The 19,579-nt window shown below is 40.6% G+C and overlaps 1 protein-coding gene across 4 annotated transcripts; it reads right to left on the reverse strand.

Moving 5' to 3' along the window:
- Nucleotides 1-3,980: 3,980 nt before the first annotated feature.
- NADSYN1 (NAD synthetase 1) lies at nucleotides 3,981-18,471 on the reverse strand. 4 transcript variants are annotated; one of them, XM_079307965.1, is made up of 21 exons: nucleotides 18,346-18,471; nucleotides 18,155-18,215; nucleotides 17,568-17,684; nucleotides 16,685-16,738; nucleotides 16,241-16,330; nucleotides 15,341-15,392; nucleotides 14,567-14,655; nucleotides 13,579-13,696; nucleotides 12,954-13,085; nucleotides 12,368-12,442; nucleotides 12,077-12,201; nucleotides 11,831-11,879; nucleotides 11,173-11,275; nucleotides 10,371-10,539; nucleotides 9,868-10,003; nucleotides 9,011-9,117; nucleotides 8,122-8,253; nucleotides 7,899-7,968; nucleotides 7,179-7,307; nucleotides 6,527-6,703; nucleotides 3,981-4,439 (listed from the first exon to the last, which is right to left on the reverse strand). In XM_079307965.1, exons 1-21 carry the CDS (start codon nucleotides 18,428-18,430, stop codon nucleotides 4,386-4,388), a joined length of 2,124 nt encoding a protein of 707 aa, XP_079164091.1. In that variant the 5' UTR covers nucleotides 18,431-18,471; the 3' UTR covers nucleotides 3,981-4,385. The 4 variants fall into 4 exon arrangements, 3 of the variants coding, with proteins under 3 accessions (XP_079164091.1, XP_079164093.1, XP_079164092.1); XM_079307966.1 differs by having other exon boundaries at nucleotides 4,353-6,206; XM_079307967.1 differs by lacking the exon at nucleotides 12,368-12,442.
- Between the last annotated feature and the right edge of the window lie 1,108 nt (nucleotides 18,472-19,579).

Below are 19,579 nucleotides of genomic sequence, written 5' to 3' on the forward strand. Positions count from 1 at the left end.
ATTTATGGGTTAAAAAATCTAACCATCCCTGATGAGGAGTTGTATGTTTTTTGCCTCACGGCAGCTGCAGGCTCCTGGTTGGGTTCGCTTCACAGTCCTAAGCAACCATTTACATCCCTGGTCGCAGAAAGTACTTAATTTGTATTTAAGCACCTAGGCATTCCATAAGCAGCTGTGAACTTCACTCACGTTGCTTTTACTGTTAAAAGATGCTTAGCTTGTGCTACTTGCCCGCTTTTCTCAGGTCCTCTTCACACGCCTTTCCACTGGTCAGTTTCATGAAGCCGCAATTTCAAAAGAGGTGTCAGCACAATTTGCCAACCCTTTTCTGCTACATACTGGGATCTGTGGCAGCATAATGATAAACATGAGAGGGTATCAATCCCTCAGTTTAGTATTCCAACCTGGGAAGTAAAAATAAACTCATCCTTTGCTCTTTAATTGGAAGTTACATGTTGTTTATCAAGCTAGGTGCTCTTTGCTTCAGTGAATATTTTACACATTCAGTAGTCAAGACTGTTACAAGGTGACTTTTAATTGTAAGAACTAGTTGAATTGCAAATAAATTCATGGTCCAGGGAGCAGTGTTCACTGTGGACAATGGTGTTGCCATAGGCCAGCTCTCTTTCAGGGAGCTGGTGGTATGTAGGGATAACAACAGGCTCATAATCAAGATGTCACATCATGACTATGTTGTGTCACGGATTGAGCCTAATGGCAAAATATTGATTGGTCTCTCTGGGCCACGTTTATTTAATTCTGAAAAGGAACATGTATAATTTTATACATATTTGATAAATAGCAATGGGTTAGTTTTTGCTTTCATTTGCACAACTCCTTAGTCAAAAATGAGTTTTACACTGACGCCCAAAAAAGTCAGGGTAAGATCCAGCTGAAAATAAAAGAAGAAAACTCTTTGATGTTATCTTTACCATAGAAAATGGTAACAACAACAGTAACAATGGTTGTGCAGTGGATTGACCTGGGCTGCTCCATCACTCCCCTCCTCAGCTGGACATGGAAAGAAAATATGTATTAAGGGGAGGGAGAGATGAGTCACTAAATACTATCAACAAGCAAAACAGAATCGACATAGCAAAATTATTTGAATTTATTACCAATCATATCAGAACAGGATAATGAGAAATAAAGCAAATCCTAAAAACTGCCCAGCCCTCCCACCTTCCTGGGCTTAAATTTATTCCTGATTCTCTGCCCCTCTCCCTCAGTGGTATAGTGAGACAGGGCACAAGATTATGGTCAGTTCTCTTTGTTTCTTCCACTTCTTCATCAGGGCAATCAGTCCTTCCCCTCCTTCAGTGTGGGGGTTTTCCTCCCACAGAGACCAGTCCTCAAACAACTTTTCCGACACAAATCCTTCCCATGGACTGCAGTGCTTCAGGAACAGCCTGTTCCACTGTGCATTCCCTTCAGTGCCACGAGTTCTACCAGGACACCTGCTCCAGTATGGGCTCCCCTCTCCATGGGTCCCCAGGTCCCTGCCAGGACCCTGTTCCAGCATGGGCTTCCCACGGGTTCACAGCCTCCTTTGGGCATACCGCTGCTCTGGTGTGGGTCCCTCCCTGGGCTGCAGGTGGATCTGTGCATCCCTGTGCCCTCCGTGTGCTGCAGGGACACAGCTGCCTCACCGGGGGCTGCAGTGGAATCTCAGCTCTGGTGCCTGGAGCACCTCCTGCCCCTCCTTCTGCCCTGACCTGGGTGTCTGCAGGGCTCTTCCCCTCACATATTCTCACCCTGCTCTTCTCTGGCTGCAATTACTTTTGCACAATATCTTTTTCTCCTTAAATCTGTTATCAGAGGCATTACTCCCATCACTATTTGGCTTGGCCTTGTATTGGGGGTTGAGTGTTTTTCTATTACTGTGTCAATTTAAAGAATTTTTCCCATTATCATGCCAATGGAGCTGGCCGGGTTACACCCAGGATCTCCGATGACTCCAGACAAAAGGGGTCGGTGGGAACGGCTCCCGGAGAGGCCTCTTGTGTTTCCGGCGAGCTCGGAGCAGGACGCCCCGTCTTCAGCCCCACGCGGTGGAACACAGGAGAGCCAGACCCTCTGTGATCACCTGCCATATATCTGCTCCGTTCCAGCCTCCTGCCTCTGCGGACACAGCTGATCACCCGGACACACACGGTGAGCGAGGAGACGCCCGCTCCAGCCCATTCCCACCCGAGACCGGCGTGGCTGCCGCCCCCTCCCGCCTCCGCTTCCGCCTGCTCTCTGCGGCTCTCGGACTTTGTTCCAGCTGTAGGACTGGGACCAAGCACAAAGACAGCGTCCTTGCATCTAAAGAAGGGACTGAAACCGAGTTATCTATTCTGTTCTGTTAGTAATTTTAACAACTGCTGTTGTTTTCTGCTTCTACGGTTAGATATATTAGTGTAAGAGCTGTTATTCCTACCCCCTTATCTCTGCCTCAGAGTCCTTGATTCAAACAATTATAATACTGGGGGAGAGTGGAATTAAGGTCTTTATTTCAAAGGAAAACTTCTGCCTTTATTGGCAGATACCTGTCCTTTCAAACCAGGACACCTTGGCCAGCACTAGGTCCACCCTGTAGCCATCTGGGATTGGCTCTGAGGGACACGGAGGAAGAAGCTTCCAAGAGCTTCTCAAAGAAGCCATCTCTGTAGCCATCCTCCACTAAAACCTGGACACACAAACCCAATAGAAGTTGTCCCCAGTAAAAAGTGAACATCATCAGCTACTCATTAGAATTATTTCCCATTCTCAGTAGACAACATGGTAACACTGGAGTTGAGTTTTGAAAACAGTTGAACTAACAGCATCAGATGGAATAGACAGTGAAAATTTATGGATAGTGAAAGGAAAATAGGAGTGACTTGGTACAATCTGTATTAGAAATTAGAAAGCAAGAAATAGAATGCAAATTTGTACAGGTGTTGTGAATGCCATTGCTAAGAAAAATAATAGGGTAACAACACTTAACTGTACACAAGAGATGTGTGTAAATACTGTGTTTCTGTGCTATTCTTTTTTATTTGAATGAAAGCAAATGTCTCTTCTTTCCTCTTCTGTGATTGTCCACAAAGAGAAAACAGTAACTTCCAGGGGAAACAAAAAAAGAATAATTCAAATAGACAACAAATTCTTGAACTTCTGTTCAGAATTTATCCACTTCCTCTGGCTGGAAAGGGAAGTGGAAGTGTCCAGCTAACTGTGAAGGAAGGAAAATTACAGCTGGGGTGTTCCATTCTTCCTACCAGCAGCACCCATTAAGGGTCAGTTAGTTATGCATTTAAATTAGTACCATATAACGAACACAATGAACAATGCAGCATCTTTAACTCCAAGTGAATCAACTCCCAAGTTGTGGAAAACAAACGTGGAGAATGTGCCCTTTTTAGCAGATGTTTTCCACAAGCACAATGTAAGACTATTTTGACAGAAGTCTCACTGGGCTTGAGTTCTCCTGTTGTTGCAGTTAAGAATGTTGTTTGCCCAGAACTGCAGAAATGCATTTCTAGTTTTCCTTATTAGAAGTGCACATTTCAAATCAAGGTTTAAAAAAAGAAATGGGAACAGCCAAACATTAAATGAAAAGGGCCTCAGGCAAAGGAACAAGCCCATCCTTTTTTATTGCTCCACAGAATTGAACACATCTAAAAGATCAGTTAAAGTAATGAAGTTAAAAATTAAGTTTTTGCAAGCTAGTTTTTGCAAAGCTTTTGCAAATAGTTTTGCTAGTTTTTAGGTGAGATGTGGATAACACTCTAATTGAGCTCAGAAGATACTTGTTTTATATTTAATTCTGCAATATTCAAACAAAAGAAGTGAACTCCAAATTCAATCCGACTAACATGAAGATTGCCCATCTGCTTCAAGATAGACATGCTTCCAATACCTTGCCAATACCTTGTGGCCACTCAAAACACTGGATCAGTCTCCAAAGCCAGTGCCAGGTAAATAAAAAACATGTAGAATAAGAACTGAGTCAATTAACATGACAAAATTACAAGTTTATTTCAAAGTATGGTGAGTTTTTCCCCCCTCAACAGCACATGCCAGAACTCATAAAATTTTACACATTCAGCTGAGTGTTACTCAAAAGTCAAAAAAAAAAAAAAGAGACTACCCTGGGTTTATTTATGATTATCCAAATATTTTAAAGGCAATTAACCCAAGAAGTTGAAGAAAATCCTTAATAAATGATCCCTTAGCCAAACTACAATTTAAGTATGTTGAAAGTTAAAACAGGGAGTCAGAAAACAAATTTATTACAATGGTCAACTCAAGAACTGTTAAGCAGGTCATCCTTGCTCATTATCATATTATAACAGTATAATCCAGATTTGAACATTCTGTTTGGCAAATTAATTACCACAGTTAAACAAGACAATAAATCAGTCCACATCTTCAGCTACAGAAATTCCTTCGTTTTTTTCTAGCTTGGATACCTGCAAGTAAAAAGGAAACCAATTCAGTAGTAAAAATAAGCTTGTTCTTCCATCAACATCTGCTACTGTGGTTGTAAAAGAAACACACAAATATCAGGTTTTTATGAAGTTTGACCAAATGCAGCTAATCTTGCGGTGTGACAGTGGAAACGGCAGAAGACAGCCTGAAGATATCTTGTCCTTGTGGGTAGATGTGCTAGCTGTCTTCTGAGCTGCATCACAGTTCCTTCAAATTATGCCAGCTATTAAAATCCCAGTGAACATTTTGGCACTTGGAAGTGCATCATTTGTGCTCTGACTACAAATTCTTTACTCCAGACACAGTTCCAGGGCAGAAGCTACAGATAGTGCTGCCAGAGTTCCTAGGGTTGTTCCAAACCCCCTTGGCCAAGTAAAGCTGAATGACATGAAGACTCCAACAGCAAATCATGCAATTCCCAGCAAATGCTATGATCTCAAATTCCTTTTACCCCTGCTTGTTCTGCAGCGAATATGAAGGGAATTGTGCACTAAAAATGAGTGGATAACTAAACTAGCTTGACTACACTACAGAGATCGAAAACGGAGACAGATTTCTCTATCATTAGCACTCCAAATTGTTTCCATTCACAAATGAGCTCAAGCTGTAACATAACTGTCCAACATGAAAACTTGGCATTGCCTAACTAAAGGTCAGATTTATGTCAAGTTTATGTCGTATTTTCACAGTCCTGTTACTATGCCAGAAAAATCTTAAGTGCAGATTGAGTCCCAGGAGCAAAATAATCAGTGGGTCACTGTCCTAGAGAGTGATTCTCTTCAGAATTACAATTGTGCTGAACACCTACAACAAGAGGAAACTCTTTCTCTATTCCTCTCTTTGAATAGGGCAGATCTGACTCAAACCACTGCAAGTTATTATTTTCCAGTCTTGCAAAGAGCTGCTGTAGTTATCAGTTCAGGTTACTCTTATCTTTAATTTTATACACAATAAATTCTTGCCCAAACTTATCTCCCAGTTTCTAGGAATAATTTGCAATTGCTACTACCCTTGCAGAGCACAACTGCTATTACATACAAATCTAGTTAGAGAGTGCAACAATATCCTACATCATTAAAAGATCTTACTCACATTTACTGTAAGCATAAAATAATTACATTTTGATAGAGACCCTAAAAAAAACATTTTGCCTGACTGCCACTGAGGCCAAAAGAACTTTTATCCTGGACTTCAGTGGGAAAAAGTCCAATACGATGCAAAAAATCCCCCACCGTATATACTTTACAATAAAGTACTACACATGGTAACTTTTATCCCAGGTTTCAAGGTAGTAAAATACTATTACAACATGTCTGGCATTTCACAGATGAAGGAATTAACATTTTATTTCATATATAAACATATTCTTAAAAGCAACTGGTTTGTAAAATCTCTGGCAGAAAAAACTTCAAGGTGTTAAAATTCTTCACCCCAGCACTTCTGCCATAAAAGAGACATTAAAATAAGTTTGAAGGGTGACTAAAAACTATAAAAAGCTAAGCATGGTTTCAATAATTGCCTCCCCATCTTAGCACTCAAACTGAGCACAATAGCATTACTACTGCTGTGTTTGAACAAACACGTATTTGTGAGTCAACTAACTTCAGATTCAAAAAAAGGATTGTGGCAGAATCAGGTCTGAGAAGCACTCACAGAAAATTGTTTCCTCTTACACTGGCTTTCCTCACACTGACATAGGTCATGTCTTAATTCTGCAATTAAGCAAATCCCTTCAGACAGGTCCTGAACTGAAACTAAAACACAAAAGCTTGTTCCTCCCATTTGCACAGGACTTCACACCTATTACTTTCTGTCCTCAGTACACATATTCTTTTATTTTTTCTTTTTCTTGTTTCTGTCGCTGTACAACAAAAAAGAACCTGAACAGCCTACACTGCAATCAGAGGATTTAGCCTCACAGTTATGTGGAAAGAACAATCACAGTTATTTCTGTAACAACTGCTACCTTAAATGTTAGTTGGCTTTTGCTGATGATTCACTGGAACCAGGCTTGACCCACTCTGCATTATTTAAATACAAAATCATTCCAGAAGCAGAGGATATTCACCTGTTTGTCTATACACCTGAACTGCCAGGACCATGAGGTGTTGTAGAGGAAAGGCCTCAGGTCAAACCGGTTGTCATCTGGACTGTAGTTTTCAGCATGGTAGGAAGGAGTGAGGGTGGTCATTTTGTGCCTGTTGACTGAATACATCCTGAAGAAATGCTTAACCTTGGATGCCACCTGGTGTACAAAGAAAGAAGCTTTTAATCAGATGAAGTTTCTAAGTACTTTAATTAAAAAATTTAGAGGAGCAGAGTATTTTGGAGACTGTTTTCTACCTTTGCACGGTCTAGATATTCTTTCAAACTAAGAGCCAATTTTTTTCTCAGAACACATAACCAAAGGCTTCAAAAGTAGCTGGTCATCTGTATTTCAGAGAATAATTTTCCCCCTGAGGTATAGCTCTGAAGTAACTGTTTTCAAATTACCCAATTAACAATTGTTTTAACAATCTGCAACACAAGACACCAAGCTCCATTTAAGAGACACAGACCAGCTTTTCCAACATATTCTGCTGCAGCTGTAGAATAATCTCTAAACACAAAATAATGAAACTATTCCTTTCAGTTAAAAGGAATCTGAACTTTCTCCAAACATACTCTATTTGGCAAAAGCATTAAACTATGTGATTTTTTGTTTCTCTTTGAAATATTACCTCTCTTGGAGTACAAATTTCCTTCCACATATTAATCAGCTTACAGAACATACTGTATGGTCCAGCCTTCGCAATTTTCCTTAATTTTCCATAGATTGAGAGCTCTGCATATGTCATCCCCATATCTGCCTGAAAACACACACAGAAAGTCGCTGAAAATCTTAACTATGCAAATTTTAATGAATACTTTCATGCAGCAATTAAAGTAACCTAGCTAAATCAAAGAAATACCAAATAAAATTGTCAGTGTCAAAAAGACATAGTAATATTATGAGCAGAAATAAAAAAAACCCACTGGAATCTCTCTGAACTGGGAAATTGGAAGCCACAGAGGTAGTTTTATCAGTCGTCTCCAAAGGGATAGCAAAGAGAAGGGTGTGGGGAGAAGAGGGCTTTGCCACCAGTCATTTTCATAGCAGTAAGGTCCAGATTTTCTTTTGATATTAAAAAAACCTTAAAACAAACTGCATTTTACAACACCATCCTTCTAAGCATCCAAAAATCTAAAATAATTTTAAATTGTTAATTTGCTGTTTTGGAAACTATTGTCAACACAGATAGGGAAGGTGTGGGAAATTAATGCCTTGCTGGCAGCTTTAAGACTGTCTATAACATGCATGTCAATTAGCAGTTACATACAAGAGTAAACAGCAGTTATGGACAAACCAGATTTTGTGGTAAAGCTTACCAGAGCATTTTAAAATTACTGCACATTATTACCTCATCAGTTTGAACCACTTGTCCATCCACCAGGGGCTCCAACTCTGCAGTGGGTGGAGCTGACATGATACTGTAAGGGAGAGGAAAAAGGAAAAACACGGATTCCATGCAGTCTTATGAGTGTTGGTTTGTTAGAACAGTGCTTCATCCCAAAAATGAAGTGCCTGGTTCAGACAGTTCCTCCAGTGGAATTAACAAACACAGTCACTGAGTCACTGCTCACCTCCTGAGGGCTGTGAGCTGAAAGTTTTCAAGGCAGTACTGAATGAAGTTCTTCAAATCAGTCTTGCTGATGCCACCAATGGGGTTGATATCAGCACTGGAGCAGTCGTACTTGGTCATGTAACCATGGAGACTGAGAAAACAGGAAATTTTATACAGCACCAGTTATTAACAATGTCACTGCAAAATAATATGCAATACTTGACACTACAGAGACTTAATATGTAGCATGAAGAATAGGAGAAACAGACTACAGATTAGTAATGTATTTATACCTTAAGGGCAAACGTATTTAACTGCAACAGGGCTATCCTACAGCCCTGAAATTTCCAGAAGATGATACTTTAAACAACCATAAAGCACTCCAAAATTGTCCATGCTGATGCAATATCTGCAAAACCATTAAAATACTATGCTGACCAATTAAAACAATAAATCTCAAAACACCACACAACCAGCACACATTACACTCATGGTTTTAAAGGTCACCTCAGTTTTACAGGGATTGCTTTAATCGTTGAATACTCAGCTCTAATAACGGTACTCCAGATTTCAAATTCTGTTTTTTCAGATCAAAGTTCACATCTTAGTACCTAATACAGTAAATGAAAATTCAAAAACTTGGGAAGTTAGCCTAGTGAATGCACAGGTAAGTTTGACTGAAAACAGCATTTTATGGGAAAGCTATAGCAATACTTTGGCTAAACCTCTGAAAAATACACAATTTCCCATTCAAGCTGATTTAACTATTTTCATTAATATCACTGTTACCAGTATATTCTTAAGTAGTTAACTCTTCTGAGTAATAATCTACAGTGGGATTTGGTAGAGTTGCAAGGAAATGACAGTGACCTGTTCCACCTGGGTTTGGATTCCTAATTTTCACCAACCTTTCATCCACATTGGCTGATCCCAGCACCAGAAGTCCCCCTGGCATCCCACGAGCCCACAGTGTCAGCTGAGCAAACAGGTAGGCAAGGACCATTCTTATTCTAGCCTGCAAAGCAAAATGAAAAGGAAAGCAAAATTTACATAGCAGAGTGATTTCTCCCCAGCCGCTTTTACTAATTAATTGTCTAAACAAACTCATGAAGAACAAAATGCAGGCAGGGTAAGCATGACTGCAAGAAGGAGGTCTTGTGGAGAAATTGCTTAACACACTCAGAAGTCCAGGTTTAGTATCTGCTACTGCCACAGACTGAGGAAGTTTCTCCTGGTCAACTGCAAATTGGGGAGCAGTTGCCATTTACTACCTCAAATAGCATTAACAAGGATCCATGATGGATGAAATATGCAGATAAACCATTCCCTTTTATAGAATAAATAAATCCCTCTAGTCTAATAGAAAACATTTGTAAAAAGTTCATTTTGCTTTTGTCCCCATTCTGAAACTCAGCTTCTTCTAAGGATGGCAGTAATGCCAAACCAACCCAGGATCTAGCCTCCAGCTCCAGCCACAATTGTGGGTGATGTTACACAAATACCCACACTCCTCTGTGACTTAAGCCTCTCCCATTTCCAGAAAGCTGATAAAGGATTCAGTGTTTGCTTCCAGAGCAAACAGATGGATTTCTCCAGTAACAGAGAGGAAAAGATCAAGTCCTCAAATAAACAAAAACTATCAAACACAACAACCAACATTCGGAGCTAAAGCAGAGTTTCTTGCTAGGTTGGAAAACCAAAAAAATCAAATCAAAACCCCCAGAACTAAAAGAGTGTGACCTGATTCAGCCTACAGGCCACACACCTGCACGTTCTGGAGTGCCAGGTTTTCTCTGCTGCTCCCCCCACAGGTAGAAAACTGGGGAGTTCGACCTGTCACCACACTGAAGATCCCCACAACAGCTTTCACAGCCGCATCCATGTTCAGGTTGATGTGGTAGCTGAGAAGAAATTAAGCACAAGTGACTCAACCAGCACAATCTGACTGCATAAAATAGAAAAAATAAAATAAAAAAAATCCACCCATCAAATGAGGTTTTAAAGCTGCTAAAATCGCAGATCTGGTATAAAGAAACTTAGGAAAGAGTACCACTTTTCAGTCTGTTTCCAAAATTCCATGTCCTGTGCCAAATGCTTCTAAGTTTTCCTCACTTTAACACTTAAGTAATAATATCTTAGCATTCCTACTTAATGCTAATTATCCCACCTCCTATTCCTCTCTTATTCTTTTCCCATTTTCAATCTTGAATGTTTTAGATGCCTTTACCAGAACATCATGGTTTTTTCCTGGCACTTCTGAGCTTGTACCTGCCTATTTGCTCAGCCAGCAGTTTAGCCCTGTTGCAGGTATCCTGGGAGGAGTTCTCACTAGCCATGTAGCACGTGGTGAAGATACGCTTGCAGAATTCTTGAGGATCCTTAGGGATGTAGGTCTCATCATTCACAATCCTGCGTGCATCAGCCAACACATCTGCATCTGAGGACACAGCAAAAGAAACAGAACATGAGAGGAAATTATTGCGCTGCTCCATTTCCAGGATATGCAAATATCTTGTACATCCCTTGTATAGCTCTAGAGTGCACATGACAAATAAGATGATTACATCTAATTCCCCTCAAAAAAATTTTATCTATCAAATAAAAGCATTACCATTTCTGCTCCTGATTTTGAGCACAGAAATATTAAATCTTTTTGATCTACTGAAGAATTTTCATAGAAAACATGATCCGGTATGTACTAAGATTTAGCTAAAAGCACCAAGTCTGCTTAAAGCCAGTTTTAGAACTTAAACTATTCCTAAGCATACTTTGTAGTGCTGGTTGTAATAGAAGGGAAAAATTTTCAGAATAAACTAAAGACTACATTAGAAACTCATCTGAGGTCTACATCCAATTCTTAAACCCTAAATGAAAATTATAATGCCAATTCAGAGAATCTGAATCTGGACACATTTTTGCTGGAATTTCTGAAGAGATACAAAGGACTTCATCAGAACAACAGGGAAAGGGTCTGCCATTAATAAGCTCTTGCAGCTACTGCACCCAGCTAATATTAACTTGTCCATAACCATTAGTAAACACATCTAGCTAGACACACAGATTTACTTACTGCCATTCTTGACTGCCAAGCAAACCTGGTGACACATGGAATACACTATGCAAGCTGTAGCAGAGCTGTCAATTCCACCACTCAGAGGTAGGAGAAATCCTGCCTTGAAAACAGAGCAAGGAAGAGATTCCACATAGCAAAATAAGAAAAAAATAAATTGTACCACTCATAAACACATTCCTGTAGAAGAATGACAGGTGCATCGTTCAAGGCTGTTTATATTCTACTGGGGAAAAACAGAACAAACCACCCACAGCTAATCCTCTGAAACTCCCATCAATTGGATAATCAAAGTCAGTGAGTAGTCAGCATAAAACCCTTTGGCTAGAAAAAAATCCAGTTGTCTTCTCCCTCTAGTAAGACACTAAAGCTAATAAAAAGATTACATTTTTCATATGTACTCTACTATTACACTGAATGACTACTTGATGTCACTCTGCTGTACTCAAGAAAGCACAATTCCTAAGGGAAAGGTGCACAGAGTAAGTCACACTTGGAATACAATCTTTAAGTCTGAGCAAGCTACCTCAAAACTCAAACTCTGTATTTTGGACTAACATCAATTTGTACCAGCAGCACAGGATAACAATTTCGATTGTGCCTGTGGCACAAAAGAAGCTGTGTTTGCCAAGGGAAAAACAAACTGTGTTGCTCTCACCTGTTTGCTGCGCCTTAAATAGTCCCAAAGCCAACATGCAGGTCCGAGGCTGAAATTACAGGACATTATAGTTATAAAAAGGTTAGGGAGTAACACCTAAGCAAGTAAACATATTTACTGTGGCCTTCCAATGAGAGACTTCCTTAAATCTAAACAACATCTTATGTTTATCTCTTTCTTTGAGTTTTGTGGTTTTTTTTTTTTAATCAAAATAATTTTCAAACAACATATGCAGTGTTTGATTACCTTATCTCTTCCTCAGGACTGTGGTGTCTCCACTGGATTGGCATAAAAGTAGGAACAGCTACATCATCAGGACATGACAGAGTAAAGTCCACTTTTACCCTGGGATAAGGACTCACTTTACTTGCCTAAGCAATAGTACAGAAGAATTTAGAAGACATCAATTTTAACATAGCATATACCTATAAAACATCAGCTCTGCCAGATACAGTGAAAATCAGGACATGCAAATAATATTTACATTCAGTAACTATTCAAACTTGGCACAGTTTACAAACACAAAAGACTCCTTACTGCCAAGTTACGAGATGAAATCTCTGCTCTGTAACTTCGAACATCCTCCAAGTCCAGAGTGGCAACCAACACCTCCTATGGAAAGGCTTTCAACATTAGATCACTCTACACAAACATAGAAACAATGATTAGCAAAAGATTCAGCATCAGCTGTGGCAAAGGAAAAGGCAGGAAATGTTACTGGGGAAAGAGATGGATCTGACACATACTGTGAGGAAACCTAGATGACAAATCTACTTTCTGAAATCCAAGTGAAACCTTGTGTCTACAAAACCTGGTCATAATTAGAACATTGCGGTCTTTGCTATTTCTTCCTTCAGATAAGGGAATCACAATTAAGAGTATATCTCCTCCTGGTGATTGTACACAAAAATGTTTTCATGAAGGTCTTTCACTGTGACAGTTCTTCCTTCCTCACAAAAGCAGGAGAGCTACCATAGGTAATCTGACTAGGAAAACACTAGGATCTAGTTAATAGCATAATTAAAAGACACTCTTTCTAGTCTAGAGATGTGGTGCTGGAGTCTGCAATGTCTGGGAAGTGTTGAGCATAAATGTGCTAGCAGCTATGGGGTGAATGCATTACCACATCATCGAGTGAAAACTGGGATCCTTGTGCAACTGTTTCTCCATTCATGGAAATCATGGCACAGCCATCATAATACAGGCGATCACCATCACAGCCCTTCTGGTTTGCTAAAATATATATTCCACCATTCTGCCAGGGAAACAAGCATGCAGGGAAGAAAAATAAAAGCTGTTCAGAATACAGCACCTGACGGGATGTTAAAAATCAAAATGTTATTCCTCTGTTCCTGCCCTTCTTACAAACTTCCTCTCCCTTTACATTGTGAATGATTTATGGCTGGGATTCTTTCTTGACAGGAGTCTCTACTCAAAGCAAGAGTCATTCACTCAATCAAAACAGAGAGAGTTGCACTTCTAAACTGAAATTATGAGTTCAAATTGAGATTGGGAAAAGCAGGAAGGTGATGACAGAAGCTGTGTTTGGATATCAGAGGAGGGAGCAGATACTGTTAAATATAAGCAAAGCATGCTAAATTACAATGACAAATCAGCTTTTTCACAGTGAGATATACACTCATTGCTTTATTTTTGCCCCATCACTGTTAGATAGGATTACAGTCCATATACTGAATGTCTTCTCATTTTTAAAACAAACAGAACTTTTCAAGTGTAAAAGTGCACACCTTTGCTGTGGCAGAATTCACCAGATCCACCCGACAACGAGACTTCCGCAGCACGTGGTGACTCCCTGAAGAGTTGGTGAAAATTTCCACACCATCAAGCCCCATCTCAATGTGAGGACTGTAAAAGCAAAAGCCACCAAAAAAACAAACAAACAAAAAAAATCTGTGCTGTGAAAACTGCAAATACAATTAAAATTCACTGTCAAACAGAAACATCTATGTCACTATCAGTTTTCTGCATGCCTTAGTTCAAACAAAGATAGGACTTTCAAAAATAATATATTCTCTTGAATTGCCCAACTCTTCTGTGAAAGACTAGCAGTGGCTGTGGAGGTCAGGAGGGCTTTTGCTCATTCTGATCTAACTGAAATGCCTTCTCTCTCTAGAAGGCCAGGTCTCAAAGAAAGAGAGAACAGCAATCTTGGTCTGAAAGGGCAACATGGATATACACTGCAAAGTCAGTTGTCCCATTTTCCTTGTCTCTTAGTAAATCCAAAAACAGAACTACAAGAGAAGAATTTTATTGCTTCTTTTTCTTTTTCCTATGTTGTAAGAAAGAAATGCTAAAAAAAAAAAAAAAGAAAAGAAAAGAAAAAAAAACCACATCTTCAACACACCATACCTTCTGCAGTTACAAGGAAATTAATGTAACCGAGAGTTTTGGAAAAATATCATTAATGTGAGCACTAGAGCTACCTGTCATTTATTTCCTTAGGTGACTCTTAATTCTGCTTCTTTTTGGTATTTCTCCCCTACCTTCTTGTTTCAAGTTGATTTAGTTCAACAACCAACATTTTTTGCCATTCTGCACCTAGCCTAATGAGGTCCTCCCCATGATGTATTCATTGCTCCTAATTATATTTTATCTTACCAGCATTTCTGAAAGATAAATTACATAGAAGAATAATAAGCAGATCTTTTCAAATATTTATTTCAGGCAGCTCCAGGGTACACTTTAGTTTACTTTTTATTTTATCTTCTCCTTTACCTGTTTGGTGCCCAGAGTTCTTCACATATTTCTGCCCCTAGGCAGGTATCTTTGGTTGCTAGCACTGCATCCCCAAAAGGAACAGTTTCCTGAGGAAAAGCAAGAACATTCTTATACACATGCGTTAGAACAAGCTATTCAATTCAAAAACTTAATTACAAATCTTAAGAAAATATAAAAATTGAATGCTCACTTATGTAAAATTAGTGACACAGTACCAATCACATTATACCTTCTTTCATTTTATTCCAAATCTGAGTAAAAAAAAAAAAAAAATTTTGAAATGCAAATTTCTGTACTGATTGAAATTTTGTGTTTTAATTTCAGCAGTATTAAGATCCAGTGCTTTGCTTAAGGACAGGAATTAAACAGCTAACACAACACAGACTGTCTGTTGCCAGGAATCACATTCATGCTTTAATGAGAGCAAACATAAATTTTAGATCCTTCTGAATAGGAAGGTTTAAATGATTTTTAATTTAATTTTTTTAACCCAAAAACACACACTCAATTCTAGTCTCAAGCACAGATAAACAAAAACTGTCAAAATATGGCAATGTTCTCTATGTACAAAAAACTGAGGTGGATTTAAAATTTACTTGCTTTGCTGCCACATATGAACATGTCAAATCATGCTGTCATTTAATATAACTTAGAACCACCACTGAAACATATGAATCTACAACACTACTGGCTGCAGAATTCTGGGGACTACAGCTTTTAATTGCTGAATCTGGAAGATGCTAAAGTTAAAAAACCCAAAAAACAGCTTACCTGTCCAGTCACTTCCTGAATTATCCTGGGTAGAAAATATTCTTCCACATGCCTAAATCAAGTTTATTGATGGTGAATACATCATTACATAAAACAGAGCATAAAAACTGGTTCTCATCTCACCTTCTAACTTTGGTTAAAGAAACCATATTGAAGTTGTACAGTACTGCATGTGTTTAAAAAAATTTATAAATACCTTCATATCCTCTGCGGAATTAATCAGAAATGCTAACATTTTAAGACAGGAACATCCGTGCTTCAGAAAGGCATGGAAAGCAATACCTTATATCCTGGCTAGAAAGCAGACCTAACAAAGAACACACCACGCAAGACAAATGCCAGATTTTTGTAGGGTTACTTCATGAGCAACACAGAACCAACTGGGGCTCAGAGTGGGGACCAGAAGTGCTTTACTGAGAACCTCAAGTTGAGAACATTCCCTGACTAGAAGAACAATGCACAGCATCAGAGATGAGTGTCTGGCATGTTCTACAGCATCATAAGGTAGGCAGCTTTTATTCTCTGCAGTTGTTGAAGTTCTGACAGAGCTCATCCATTTCAGTGTTTGCCAGTTCAGTACTGGGATGCAGCAATCCAGCAGATAAACACAGCCCTTTCCAGTCTTGGGCTGGATATTCTTAGAAAGCACACACCAGGAACATGACACTTTACACTGGCTGTAGGATCAAGCAGCCCCACTTTTTCTTCCAGCTCAGCAACTCAGAGTTTGACTGCTTGACAAGCTTCCTAACCAAGCTGCAATCACGTAGCTTGGCTGACCCTGTCTTGCTCTCCCTGTAGCAGCTAATGAGGATTTGCTGTAGATATTTAAACTCTCTTGCTGCAGCTGCAAACAGCAAGCTGTGTTTCTTAACAGAATTCTAATAGTTGCCAGCATACCTTGCTTTGCTCCATGGGGTGAACCATCTAAGTTCCCTGTAGTTTCCTGCATTTGCCAATGACATTTTCGGTCTGATTAGAAGAATCTTCCTTAAGTCATAAAATAACACAGAAAAGCTGAGTTAACACGTGATGTACCACCAAACAAGGTCATATACGAACACTGATTAATATCAACGCCTTTTTCTTTTAGAATGTAACATTTTTAAAGTTTCTATTTTCTGAACTTTTTCAGAAGCAGTGGAAATTTAGTTTCCACAAATCAGAAAAGAAAAAATCGATCATAAAAGCCTTAGTTGTCTCTCTCAAAATTTAGCAAACGGGAGGATAAATCCATCTCTGGATTTATCTCTATGGATTCTACTAAGGAATCTTGCTTGTAGGACAAACTGGTGCGTGAAAAGATAATGTGTTACCTCACAAAACACATCAAGAACTACCTACCTATTTAAAAAGATTACTCGACAATTGTAGCGAACATTTCTGTGCAGAACAGGCCTGTGAAAATAAGAAGCAAAATTAGCAGTGAACTACACTCACTAAATGAAAATATAAAAAGCTACAGAATGTAATTTACTGCATAAAAACTATTCATAAGACCTCACTAGAGGGAATCAAGCAAAACTATATATCAAGTTTTAGCTTCTAATTTTTTAGTTTAAGTAGCTGCTTGAAAAAAATTGTAGTTACTGACTGTGCTTTCAATCTCAAATATATCAACTACTGCCTGCGCCTTAGGAACATGAGCAGACCAGAAGATTCCCCATAGTTGCACTAGGTTATTAAATCACACGTGACCTCCTGTGATACTGCCAACCCAGCTCAAAATCAAACTAGGTTTGCACATTTATATCAATACTAACACATTAATTTTACAGATATAATTTATCACCCTTCTGTGTCAGCACAAGGTTTGCAACAGCTTCAGTGACTTTCACATACACTGATGTCACTTTAAGATGTTTGTCAGTGAAAGCAGCCCCCTCATTCCTACAAGACAGTAAATTTATACAGCCTTTTGAGTTAGACCTCACACAAAGTCTGACCCATGGCAATAAGGACCAGACTTTAAGGTTTCCCATACATAACTGTAATTATCCTATTTCCCTCTTAAAGGGCTCAGACAGCAATCTTTGGAAGGATTATCTTCCAGAAAGTGTTCTGCACATAGCAGTCCTGGTAATTAAAAGGTGAAAAATAGTGCACTTCCTAAGATATGTTCGAAAGTTTGATGCAGAACCCTCACTATCCAGAGCATGGCACAAGCAGCATTCCCATAAGGACTTACTCCTTTATCACAAGTACACAAAAAAAGCCCCAAACTTACATCCCCACATCACATATAATATCTTGAGTAGCTGGAGACTGCAAGAGCTTTTCCAGAACTTGAAACGAATGCAAGAGTGTGTCTGACTCATAATAGTGATCTGAGCAGCCGTAACCACTGTGAATAGAAACAAGGAGAAACTAAAAAATTCAGCCAGATCAGCACCAGAGCCAGAGAACCAAAACTACTTCGGACAGGGAACACTTCACCCACACATAATCTATATAGAAAATGAAGAAGCAGTGCTGCCAACACCAACCCTACTTATAGCATTTAAAACTGTGCGGCGTTTTGTATCACACCATGATATCCCTTCCCAGGACAACAGCCTGGGCCCAAGCAGAAATCAAAGCCCAACAGTTTACCTGAAGGAAAACTCACTGAAATAATTATCTGTACCAGTCAAGTTTCCAAGACAAGAGAGCCAATCCTGTGCTCACAACTACAGCGTTGTCTTTACACCAACAGCCGCATGTTGTAAGTAGGGCTCGGGGCACTGCAGCACCACGGGGCTGATGCTCTTCCTGACTGTTCTTCCACAGTTAACTGGAATCGCACCAAACCCAGCGCCAGCAAAGCGCCCTTACCAGATTTCAAGTTCTGGCCCAAGCCGGTACCGGGCTCCCTTTCTCTTGGCAATGTCGATACCTGGAAAAGTGTTGGGAACGCAGTGCGTGAAACAGTCACGGGCTGCGCTGCCCTGCCCACGGGAGGAAGGAAGGGGGGAGCGGGAGAGGCTTCCTGATGGCCGAGGGCAGTCAGTCATCTCGGCACTCACTTCTGAAAATCCTCTCCAGGTTGCCCTCAAAGTCCAGAGCCCACTGGTTGAGAGCGCATGTGGCCACGGTCGCTGCCCGGCTCATGGCTGCCCCGCCGCCTTCCCCGCTGCTTCCGGGGCGGTCCCTCCTCCCGGCCCAGCAGCTGCACCTGCGCCAATGAGCGCTTCGACCACCGCCTCCGTCCCGACCCCGAGTCCTCCCGCGCTGTGGCTCCTCCGGCGCCGTTCTGCTGCACACCCTTATTCGCTTTCCGCAGTTTTATCTCCCCAGAGCCCTGAATAACAGGGATGTAGCCTTAGCCCGTTTCTTAGCCCTGCAGCTTCTTTTAAGAGGTGTCCCTCAAGCCGAGTTTGGGAGTGTAAGTGCTGAAGGTAACTGGAACAGATGCAACGTTCTGTGTGTTCTTCTCATTTCTGCACCATCCCGGCAGCTCTCATGGTGCTGACCACAGGGAGGGTGATTTTTTCCAAGTCCCATCTCCTCTCATATGTCCCTCATCATATATTTGACTGCCGTGAGCAGGATTCTAACTTCTTTCTGTACTATAATCAGAATCACTTAGGATGTAAAAGACCTGCAAGATCACTGAGTCCAACCACTAATCCAGCAATGCCAAGCCCACCACTAAAGCATGTCCTCAAGCGCCACATACACACGGCTTTTACCTCCAGCAATGGTGACTCTACCATCGTCCCGGGCCGTCTGTTCTAATGCCTGCCAACCATTTCCGTGAAGAAACTTTTTAATATCCGGTCTAAACAAGCCTTGGCACAAGTGGAGACCATTTCCTCTCTTCTGTCGCTTGTCACCTGGGAGAAGAGCCTACAGGCTACAGCTTCCCTTCGCCGAGTTGTAGAGTGTAAGATCTCCTCCTTCAGCCTCCTTTCCTCCAAGCTGAGACCTCCCTTCCCCCCTTCCTCCGCCCTCTCCCCCCAGATCCTGTCCCAGATCCATTCCCTTCCCTGGACACATTCCAGCAACTCAATATGTTGGAGTAAGGTGCCCAAAACTGACCCCGCGATTCGAGGTGGGGCCTCAGCGGAGCCCAGAACAGGGGGATGGTCACTGTACTGCTCCTCCTGGCCTCACTATTGCTGACACAGGCCAGGATGCCATTATCCTTCTTGGCCACCTGGGCACACCTGCGCTCATGTTCAGCAGCTCTCGCCGAGCCCCCCCAGGTCTTTTTCTGAAGGGCCAGAAATTGTCCAGAACTGTCAGTGAAACGTGGAG

Source organism: Erithacus rubecula (assembly GCF_903797595.1).
Source record: "Erithacus rubecula genome assembly, chromosome: 6".
Classification (NCBI taxonomy): Eukaryota; Metazoa; Chordata; class Aves; order Passeriformes; family Muscicapidae; genus Erithacus; species Erithacus rubecula.

Bases quoted from the DNA above. Each gene is read 5' to 3' on its own strand.
- NADSYN1 (XM_079307965.1), bottom strand. From the start codon at position 18,430: ATGAGCCGGGCAGCGACCGTGGCCACATGCGCTCTCAACCAGTGGGCT. The intron at 13,697-14,566 runs GTAAAGGAGAAG...TTGCTTTTACAG, and splicing joins GAACTCTGGGCACCAAACAG to TCCTCACATTGAGATGGGGC. The intron at 12,202-12,367 runs GTAAGGAGTCTT...ACTATTGCTTAG, and splicing joins TTTCATCTCGTAACTTGGCA to GCAAGTAAAGTGAGTCCTTA.